The 10074-nt window shown below is 68.1% G+C and overlaps 2 protein-coding genes across 2 annotated transcripts in view; both read left to right on the forward strand.

Moving 5' to 3' along the window:
• Positions 1–8096, forward strand: part of COL7A1 (collagen type VII alpha 1 chain) — a 30537-nt gene extending 22441 nt beyond the window's left edge. Inside the window, 34 exon segments of the mRNA XM_036030370.1 lie at positions 84–124; positions 212–256; positions 878–913; positions 998–1057; positions 1168–1278; positions 1444–1515; positions 1670–1702; positions 2046–2102; positions 2251–2266; positions 2269–2298; positions 2505–2539; positions 2657–2692; positions 2771–2830; positions 2967–3038; positions 3497–3568; positions 3794–3828; positions 4071–4152; positions 4398–4409; positions 4411–4452; positions 4528–4581; positions 4662–4688; positions 4690–4723; positions 5149–5213; positions 5322–5411; positions 5414–5440; positions 5632–5706; positions 5804–5857; positions 6011–6020; positions 6023–6058; positions 6617–6649; positions 6777–6864; positions 7018–7106; positions 7254–7450; positions 7758–8096. Coding sequence (XP_035886263.1) covers positions 84–124; positions 212–256; positions 878–913; positions 998–1057; positions 1168–1278; positions 1444–1515; positions 1670–1702; positions 2046–2102; positions 2251–2266; positions 2269–2298; positions 2505–2539; positions 2657–2692; positions 2771–2830; positions 2967–3038; positions 3497–3568; positions 3794–3828; positions 4071–4152; positions 4398–4409; positions 4411–4452; positions 4528–4581; positions 4662–4688; positions 4690–4723; positions 5149–5213; positions 5322–5411; positions 5414–5440; positions 5632–5706; positions 5804–5857; positions 6011–6020; positions 6023–6058; positions 6617–6649; positions 6777–6864; positions 7018–7048 — 1571 coding nt within the window. The 3' untranslated portion in view covers positions 7049–7106; positions 7254–7450; positions 7758–8096.
• A 908-nt stretch (positions 8097–9004) lies between these two features.
• UCN2 (urocortin 2) lies at positions 9005–9904 on the forward strand. Its single transcript, XM_036031505.1, is given in 3 exon segments — positions 9005–9379; positions 9382–9405; positions 9408–9904. Coding segments are annotated over 3 exon segments (750 nt in total). The 5' UTR covers positions 9005–9150.
• The last annotated feature ends 170 nt before the right edge of the window (positions 9905–10074 follow it).

Consider the following 10074-nt stretch of genomic DNA (forward strand, 5'->3'; position numbering starts at 1 on the left):
ATCCACCCACACCTACCACCCTCCGCCTCCACACCCTGCCCCACATTTGACCCCGTTGCCTCCTGACCCCTCTGCACAGGGAGCCAAAGGCGACCGAGGACTGCCAGGGCCTCGGGGTGAGAAGGTGAGGCGGGCCTGGCCCCGGGCCCGAGCACCGGCAGGGAGGGGTAAGGCTGCTGGTGGCCAGACCCCGACCACGCTCTCTGTGCAGGGTGATGCCGGCCGTCCAGGGGAGCCCGGAGACCCCGGGGAAGATGTGAGTCTGGGGTGCAGGCAAGCCAAGCCTGGGCTGAGGATGCGGTCGAGGACAACGAGGGACAGTCCTGGGCCCGAGCACCCGCCCGGCCAAGCCTGGCAGAAGGCCTGGCGTTCAGGACCCTGCTCCCGGGGCACCCCCCCAACCCCCCGCCCCAGGGCTCGGCCGTCTTTGCTCACGTGCCCGTCCTCAGCCTTCGCTTCCTCCCCGGCCTGATCTCCCAGGTCTCCCTAGGGCCTCCTCTCGGTCGTGTTTACGCCGTCCCTTACCCCCACCCACGCCACCCCACGTACGCTCCTTGAGTCTGGGATGACGTCTGTGGGTGGGGCGTGTCCGAGTTCCTGCTCCCACCTGAGCTCCCATGTATCTGCGCTCACACCCACGCATCCACTCTCACGTGTGAGCTCCGTTGTGCTGGGGTCCCACCTGAGTGTCCCCCCCCCCGTGTGCCTCATGAGTTCTCCATCACCCCCGAGCTCCCTCCAGCCAGCCTTGGTCGCCCGCTCCGAACTCCCATGTGCTCGCGATCACATCCGCCTCAGCGGGGACTCTCTGGGCCCGTGTCTGAGGTCGGGGTTCACGTTCCCCCCTCTCATGTGCTGTTTCCTTTGCCCTTTTCAGGGTTTTAAAGGGTCTCCAGGACTCAAGGGTCAGAAGGTATGTGCGCCCAAAGGGTCCCTGCTGGGGCCGTGCGTGGTCCTGAGACTCCGTGAGCCTGATCTGACCCCTTTTACCTCAAAGGGTGACCCAGGAGTTGGGGCCCAGGGCCCCCCTGGGCCAGTTGGCTCTCCAGGTCCAAAGGTAAGTCTCTGCCCCGTCCCCCGTGGTGGGGCGGTGGGCAGGGGGAGGAAGATCATTCTGGGGAAGGGTCCTTCTGGGGCCACACCTCCCTTTGCTGTCTGTGTTTCCAGGGAGACGCGGGCCCTTCTGGCCCCCCCGGCGCTCCCGGCACCGTCGGCTTCCCGGGTCAGCCAGGCCCTCGAGGGGAGGCGGGGCAGCCAGGCCCCAGCGGAACGGTAAGGGTGCCGGGAGCGGCGTGCGCCGACTCGGTGGCTTCAGCTCCTCTGAGGCCGGCAGCGGGCCAGGAGAAGCGGCCCGGGCCCTGCCTCGGGGCTCCGAGTCTGGGAGCAGAGGAGGATGAAGGCTCCCCGGTCACCTCTGCCTCTCCTGCCTCGTTTCTCTGGCAGGGTCTGGCAGGCCCCCCAGGGCGAGAGGGAGCCCCAGGCCCCTTGGGGCCCCCTGGACCACCAGGGTCAGCGGTGAGTAGGACCCCCTGTGTGTCTGGTTCCCGTGCTGAGTCTGTCCACGTGAGAACCTAGGCGGGGCCATGCCGCACGGCCCGGCCAGGTGTGCGTCTGCCTTCGCGGGGCATGGACCCTCGCCTCGCCTCACCTCACCTCGCTCCGCCCACAGGGAGCGCCCACCGCCGGACTCAAAGGAGACAGGGTAGATGGCACAGCCCCGCTGGCTCCCTCCTGCGCCCTGCCACTCCCTGCACCCCTCTCCGGCCTCCGCTGAGCTTCGTCAGCCCCCACTGACCCCCGTCACCCCGTCCAACCCCCAGCCCCCCATAAAACCCCCACTGACCCCCGTCACCCCGTCCAACCCCCAGGTCCCATCAAACCCCCCAGTGACCCCCCGTCACCCCGTCCAACTCCCAGGTCCCATCAAACCCCCACTGACCCGTTACCCAGTCCAGCACTACTGCCCTGCCCCCCCCCCCCCCCCCCCCCCCCCCCCTCGCCCACCGATTCCCCACACTTACCCCCGCCGTCCTGTTGCTCTCCAGGGAGACCCTGGAGCAGGGCTGCCCGGGCCCGGGAGAGCGCGGGAGCCAGGTCTCCGGGTACGTACGTCCTGCTCTGTGGCTGCGGCCCTCGGCCCCGGCCCCCGGCCCCCGGCCCCCGGCAGGGAGCCCCACTGGGACTCCCTTCCTTGCTGGTCTCCCCGTCAAATCCAGCTTCTGATCCGGTGACTCTAACACCGCCATCCAGGGGGAAGACGGCCACCCGGCCAGGAGGGACCCCGAGGACTTGCGGTGGGTCCCCGTGGGGAAGGTGCCAGGGGTGTGACTTCCTTGTCGGCCTGTGCCCCTGGGGCGCCCCCCGCAGCCCCCTGCGGCCCCCCGGTTCTCCCTGTCTGCTCTCCGGCCCTCTGCCCCCTCCGCTCCCCGGGCTGCCCGGTCCTCCCCCACCCCCGGCCTGTCCCCCCGAAACCCCTTCGCTCACCGCCTTCTTCTCCTACACAGGGCCCCCCGGGCAGCCGGGGGAGCGCGGGGAGAAGGTAAGGACGGGGAGAAGCGGCCCCTGCGGCGAGCGGGGGTGGGGGGTCTTGTAATTAAGGACTCGGGGACGCGCCTGTTTGGGTGGTGAGGCTCACACTCTTCCACCATCACGACAGGGCGACCCTGGAACGGCAGGGCTGAAGGGCGACAAGGTGAGTGTGGACATGGAGGGGGGCGGGGCAAGGGACTGAGGGTGCTCCTGACCCCTCTGACTCTGCCCATCCACTCAGGGTGACTCGGCTCTGATTATGGGGCCTCCGGGGCCACGGGGTGCCAAGGGGACATGGTGAGTGGGTCTGCCCTCATGCAGACTGGGTCTCCCTGGGGCGTGGGTGGGATTCCCATGGGGGCAGGGCCCGGAGAGTTCAAACCCTCAGAGGGTGAGGGGCCTCCAGCTCCTGACCCTGACCCTGACCCCTGACCTAGGGCGAACGAGGGCTGCGAGGTGCAGACGGCGAGAAAGGCCCTCGGGGAGACTTTGGGAGCCCTGGAGAGAAGGTACAGGGAAGTGGGGGGTACTCTGTGTGAGTCCTGTGGGCTGTGAGGATATGGGGGAGGGAGGGAGGGGCCGTGGGCACTGGCCTTCTGGGGACCAGAGGGGCGGGGTTTCGTGTGAGCCTATGGAGCAGCGGAGCAGAGGGGGCCCTACAGAGGGCTCGGGGCCTCAGCTGAGGTCACGAGGGAGCTCTGGGGACAGGAAGGGTCTCCTTGGGGGTTAGGGGTCCTCCAGGTAAATTTGGGGGCTCAGGGGTAAGAGGAATCTGGGTTACCTGGGGTCTGTGGCCCACGTTACACAGTCCATGGGCCCAGACCCCCAGCCCACCCTGCCACGCACGGGCGGGAAGGGCCGGGGCTGCAGGGGCAGTGGGTGGCCGTGGCACTGGGAGCCGTGGCCCGGTGGGCAGGTTCCACACCTCTAGCCTGGCCGGCGCTCCCTCTCCTGGTCCCTCCTGCAGGGCGGCAAGGGAGAGCCTGGTGACAAGGGTTCGGCCGGATCGCTGGGCGCCCGCGGACTCCCAGGACCTAAGGTAAGTGCCGCCGCCCGGCACGGAGCCGAGCCGCACGTCACACGCAGGGCTCTGCTGAGAGTCGGCCGTGTGTGTGTGTGTGTGTGTGTGTGTGTGTTCACACGGGCCTGGGCCTGACCCAGAGCCGGCGGGCGGCTGCGCGAGGAGCGGATAGGCTGGCAGTGGTCAGTCACACAAGACGGCCACACCAAAGAGCCGCCTCCCTTTCCCCTCTGTTTCCCGCAGGGGGAGCCGGGCGATGCAGGGATTCCCGGTGACCCGTGAGATGCCCTGGTCCCACAGGCCCCGTCCCCCCTGTGGTGACCCCATGTTCTCATGGTGTTGTCCAGTGGCCCAGTGTCCCCCACCTTCACAGTGACCCCTGTGACCCTTCCACCCCGAGGTGACCCCCTGCCGGTGGTGACCCTGGTCCCCATGGAAAGCCCTGCCCCACCCTACATCCAGACCGATTCCCTGTGATCCCTCCCCGACTCCGTGACTTCATGTTGACCCCTCCCCTGCAGGGACCCCCGGGAAAGGACGGAGCCCCTGGCATCCGAGGAGACAAAGGAGAGATGGGCCTTGTGGGCCTTCGGGGCCTCAAGGTGGGAAGGGGCCTGGGTTTCTTTCTCCTGTCAGGAGGCCTGATGTTGGAGGGTGAGGTTTCTGGGTCAGAGGTCAGGATCCAGGGTCAGATGCCGGGGTCCCCCGAGTTGAAGGGGGGGATGTTGGGTCCGAGGTTGGAAGGGGAGGGGCTGGAGCGTCTGAGGCCAGTTTGGAGAGTGGCTCGGGGCCCAGGGGTTACAGGGAGGAGTATCCAGAAGTCGCTTCCCACGGCTTTTCTCCTCAGGGCGAACGGGGCAATCAAGGGAGCCTGTGGCATGGACGGAGAGAAGGGAGATAAGGTGGCAGAGGTGGGGGGATATGAGGGGGGGCTGCAGGGCCCGGACCTGGCCTGACCCCTCCCCTGATGCCCGCAGGGAGAAGCTGGGCCCCTGGGCCGCCCTGGGCTGGCGGGACGCAAGGGAGACACAGTGAGTGCGGACACGCCCGGAACTGGGGGCTGGGGGCGGGTGGGCGGGCCGGGCCCCAGCTCACACCTTCTCTTCTCCAGGGGGATCCGGGCGTGCCGGGCCAGGCAGAGGGCCCCGGGCAAGGAGGGCCTGATCGGTCCCAAAGGTAGTGGGGCCCCCTGGTGGTGGACAGTGGGGGAGTCGGGATGGGCAAGGAAGGTCGTGATAGGTGTCACGGGGATTTTCAAGTGGAGGAATTGTGGAGGTTGGGACACTGGGAGGTAGGGGCTGGTCTTGAGGTTTCCTGGTGGGTGAGGGTCACGGTGGGCTTTAGGGTGGAGGGATGGGGGGGTCTGTGGCAGGCGGGGGAGGAGGGGTAAGCGGGTCCCTGTAGGAAAACAGGTGCAGTCGGGGGGCGCTGCAATGAGGTTGGGGTCCTGGGTGTCAACCGAGGTTGGAGCGTCCCGGGCTGCCAGGGCTGCAGGTGCTTGGGCTGCAGAAGGGTGTGGCCGCTGTGCCCGGGTGCTCACGGCGGCTGGGCCGAGGGAGGACAGGGCAAGAGGGTCTCCCATAGTCCTTTCTGCTCCCAGGGCGACCGAGGCTTCGATGGACAGTCAGGACACAAGGGTGACCAAGGCGAGAAAGGAGAGCGGGTGAGTCGAGGCCAAGGTCACGGTGAAACTGAGGGCATTGTGCTCTCATGGAAGTGGTTCCATCTCCGGGGGCTCCGTTCACCGACCCTGACCTGTTTCTCCCTCCAGGGGCCCCCAGGAAATCGGGGCGTCCCAGGTCCCAGGGGCAATGATGGTGCCATTGGCCCCCCCGGGCCACCTGGCATTGGTTGTCCCAGAAGGATCCGAGAGGACTTCAGGGCCAGAAGGTGAGGGGGGGGCCCTGACTCTGACTCATCGACCCCTGGACCTCCCTGACTCTCTCCAGCCTCCCTGACCCCTGATCCCTTTCCCCATCTCCCTGTCGGGAGTATCCCTGCCCCGACTTCCACGCCCACATTCCCTAACTTGCCTGTGTCTGAGCCCCTGTGCCCCTGAACCTGGTCATTGCGCCTGACAGGGTGAGCGAGGTCCCCTGGAGAGAGCATGTGGGTGCCCCTGGCGCCCCTGGGGCCCCTGAGAGAGAGGGGAGCAGGTGAGTGGGGATGCCTGAGCTTGCGGTCGGAGATTGGGGGTGACCTCTGGTGTTCCTGAGATCAGAGGTCACGGCCTGGTCCCATCGTTGCACACAGGGGCGGCCAGGACCTGCGGGCCCCCGCGGGGAGAAGGGAGAAGCTGCGCTGACGGTGAGCGTGCGCCCGGAGGGAGGGCCTGCCCCCTGCCCCCAGCACCCTGCCCCCTGACCTGACGCTGTCCCCTCCATCGTCCCTGCCTCGTGTGCCCTTTGTCCTCCCGGGGCCCGGGGGTTCTCCGTGCCCCTTGTGGTCTGGCGCTCCCAGGAGGATGACATTCGGGCTTCGTGCGCCAGGAGATGAGTCAGCACTGCGGTGAGTGGGACCCCGCGCCACCCCAGAGCCCCTAGACGGGGTCAGGCGGGGTCCCCAGAACTTGGGGGCGGCGAGGAGTCAAGGAGACGGTGGACAGGGCGGACACACAGGAGGACCCGCGTGCTTCAGGATAGGGCTCCCCCAGCGGAGAGGCAGGCGGGAGCGGGTGCACACGCAGGGAGTCTGCATGCCCAGCTCGGCCACGCGTGGGGGGGCGGGGCGGAGGCGGGGCCGTCCCTCTGGGCCTGAGGCGGGGCACCAAACAGTGACGCTCGGTCCCCGCCCCCCTCCGCCTGCACCTGCTTCCGCGTTGTCTCACGTGCCCGTCTCTGTCCCCGTCCCCCTCTCTCTCGCCCTCCGCTGACCTGTCCTCCCAACTTCTCTCCCGCCCTCTCTGGTTCTGCTCTGCGTTCCTCCCTTCTCGCTCCCCTTCTCTGCCCCGCGCCCCGTCCTCCACCCCCCTGTCGGTGTCCCCGCCCCTGTGTGTCCCTCTCGCCTGCCTCTCTCTGCCTTTGTCTCTGGCTCCCTCCGTCCTTGTCCCCCCGCGGCCCCCTGCAGCCTGCCAGGGCCAGTTCATCGCATCGGGATCACGTGAGTCGTTTTCTGGTGTTTTCTGTCCCTGGACACCGTGCCCACCCCCTGGCCCTCTCAGCAGGGGCCGGGCTGGGGTGGCCGCCGTGCCGACCCCAGGGCCCTGTGCCCCTGCTCCTTGCTCCAGACCCCTCCCCGGTTACGCGGCAGACACCGTCCCCCACCAGCGCCGCCCCGTGGTGCCCGTGCTGCGGGTCTCTCACGCGAGGAGGAAGGTGAGGACAGCTGGGCCCGTGGGTGGGTGGCGTGCTCCTGCACGCAGGGCACGTGTGTGCACACGCGTGGGAGACCGTGGGCTGGAGCTGGGCTCCGGGACGCCGGCCCAGCGGCACGGCCCTCACTGCCCACCCCCCCGTGCCCTGCGGCAGACCGAGTGCCCCCCGAGGACGACGAGTATGAGTACTCTGAGTACTCTGTGGAGGACCCCAGGACCCTGAGGCCCCTTGGCACGGCGACGGCGAAGGTGTGGGCTGGCTGGGTTCGGAGGGGCTCGGGGCTCCGGTCTCGGGGAAGGCAGAGCGGGTGGCCCCCGTGGACCCCCGTCAACCCCGGGCCTCTCTGACTGCCGCCCTCTCCGCCGACCTCCCGCCCCCGCGGGCTCCAGACCCCTGCTCGCTCCCCCTGGACGAGGGCTCCTGCACTGCCTACACCCTGCGCTGGTACCACCGGGCGGGGGCCGGAGGCCGGGGGCTGGCCACCCCTTCGTCTACGGCGGCTGCGGAGGGAACGCCAACCGCTTCGGGACCCGTGAGGCCTGCGAGCGCCGCTGCCCGCCGCGGGGCGCCCAGAGCCAGGGCGGAGGTGTGTATGCGCCTGCCCTCTGCCCCGGTGACAGCGGCCGGGGTGCTGAGCCTGCCCAGATCAGCTCCTGGGCCAGGGTCCCGGGCCAGAAACCCCTCCGACTGGGGGACCTGGGACACCGCCCAAGGCCAAAGAGCTAGAGAGAGAGCCCACGTGTGGAGTCTCCAGTGTGGTCCCCTCTGTTCCCTGTCCTTGAAAGAGCCGATAGGGCCCCTCCCCCGCTCTCCTTCGCCCAGTGCTGCCCTGTGGCCCACCACGTGCTGGGTAGGGTCAGGCGGCTGACACGGCTCCCAACCCGCCCCGCCAGGTGCCCTGCAGAGCTGAGCCCCGGGACTGGCTGAGGTGCAGTGATCCCCGGAGATGGCGTCTCAGCGGGACGTTCCGTTCCTTTCCTTGGTGCTAGAGGCTCGTGTGCCCGTGAGCGCGCGTGAGCCGTCCGTCATTTCAGTGACTTGTTCCCGTGGGCCTCGCCTTCCCCCTGTGGACAAACCCCCATTGTGGCTCCTGCCTCCCTGGCAGATGACTCAGCGTGGGGGTGGGTGTGGGCAGCCAGCGGATGTGACTACGTCTGACCCGCCCCTTGACCCGAGCCTGTGATGACATGGTGCTGATTCTGGGGGGCATTAAAGCTGCTGTTTTGAAAGACCCTTGTTGTGGCTGCTTGGGGAGGTGGGGTGCCGGGGGGCAGGTTTCCCTGGGGGGTCCGTGCTATCCTGCACGGGTGTAGGGTCCCGCTGTCCTCTGACCCTCGCCCCGACTTGTCCCCAGAAAGGAGAACACAGGGAGGGGGTTGAGGGTATGTCCTCACTGCCCCCCAGGAGGGGATGAGTCATGGGTGGGGGGCTGCCTCCTGCCAGGAGATGTGCCCCGGCCCCCCAGGCGGCCGAGAGAGATAAAAGGGGCTCTCCCGGGGCAGAGGGTGAGGTCGCAGCGCAGCCGCCTGGCCCCAGCCCTGGGCAGCCACGGTGGCCCTGACTTACCCCCGGAGGAGGCTGCTGCTGCTTCTGGTAGGACTGGGGTCTGGGTGGGAGGGGCAGGGCCTCGGGGGCGGGTGGGTCTGGGACTCGGGTGAGTGGAGGTCTCTGGACCTGGGGGCGCTCTGGGGGCCCTGGCTGCTTCTCTCCGCTCAAGGACCCCCACCGCCACCCTTTGTGCTGGACTCTAGCCTTGACCTGGGGCTCCCCTTTGTCCCTCTGCGTGTCTCTGTTTCTGCATCCTGGGTACGGCGTCTGTCCCCAGCCTGGGTCCTCTCTCTCTTCCCTCCAGGCCCCCTCCCTTGTGCTCGGCCTCCCCCTCACCCCCCTCCATCTCTTTCTCACCTCCTCCCCTCGGTGTGGAATGTAAATACAAGTATAAATATAAATATAATCTCTACACACACACACACACACACACACACACACTCTCTCTCTCTCTCTCCATCCCTGGATTGCCCCCTGTCTCTGCACCTAGCTCTGTCTCCCTCGTTCTCACCCTCCGGCCTCTCTGGCCCCTTCTCTGTGTCACTCCGGTTCTCTCCTTGTCCCTGCGTCTCTCCCTCTGTCCCTGGCCTGCCTGGCCGACTTCACCTCTCAGCCCCTTTCTCGTGGCTGGTCTCCCCTCTATCGCTCTGCTTCCCCTCCATCCCCGCCCCTGTCCCTGAGCCACAGCAGCCCCAGCCTCCGCCCTGAGCCTGTTTTCTCCTCGCAGCTGACCACGCGATGACCGAGCGGGCTCTTCTGGTGCTGATGGTCCTCACGCTGGGCAGGGTCCCGCTTGCCCAGGCGACCCCACTCCCAGCCTTCCAGCCCCCCGCTCAGAACTTTCCTCGGGCCACTCCCTGCCCTGTGGCCTCAAAGAGCCCCTCGGCCAGCACCACGGACCCACGCCACCACTAGGAGCCTCCCCAGCCCTGGCTCCCGCCCGGCCCCCGCATCACCCTCTCCCTGGATGTCCCCTGGGCCTGCAGCAGATCCTGCGGAGCAGGCCCGGGCCCGAGCTTCGAGAGAGCAGGCAGCCGCCAATGACCGCATCCTGGCCCATGTTGGCCGCGCTGAGCCTGGAGGCAGGGGCCACCTGGAGGGCATGGCGGAGCTGGACGTGCTACTCTGGGCACGGTGCAACTGGACGCCGCCACACGGGGTCGCTGCCGTGTCACACCTGAGCGCCCCACGGAGCCGCAGTGCGTCTGGACGGCCGTGTCGGGTGGCTGCCGAGCGGAGCCGTGCCGCACCTGGGAGCCCCGCAGACTTACGGCGTGTCTGGTCACCGCACGGAAGGCTGCCGCCCATGCAGCCTTGCTGTGTATGGGGGCCCCGCGGTCACAGGGCATTTGGGCCCACCCCGAGTGGCCACTATCGCCCTCACCCACTCTCAGGAACCTCCATGCAGGAGCCCACACTGACTCTGAGACCAGCCTACCCGAGACCAGACCCAGTGGTCAGCCTGTCCCCACAGGCCACCACACGGAAGTAGCGGCTGATGGTCCAACGCATGTTTTGCTCCACGAGGCAGCACCCACCCCGGGCAGACGGGCTGTTGGGGCATGTCCAGCACAGGTGGCCATAGTGAGAAGTTGGCAGCCTTGATACTGGGGGTGGGGAGTGGGTGTATGTGCAGCCGTGTCTCCGATGTCTGACAGCTGT

This window comes from Phyllostomus discolor, chromosome 7, assembly GCF_004126475.2.
Source record: "Phyllostomus discolor isolate MPI-MPIP mPhyDis1 chromosome 7, mPhyDis1.pri.v3, whole genome shotgun sequence".
In the NCBI taxonomy this organism is placed as follows: Eukaryota; Metazoa; Chordata; class Mammalia; order Chiroptera; family Phyllostomidae; genus Phyllostomus; species Phyllostomus discolor.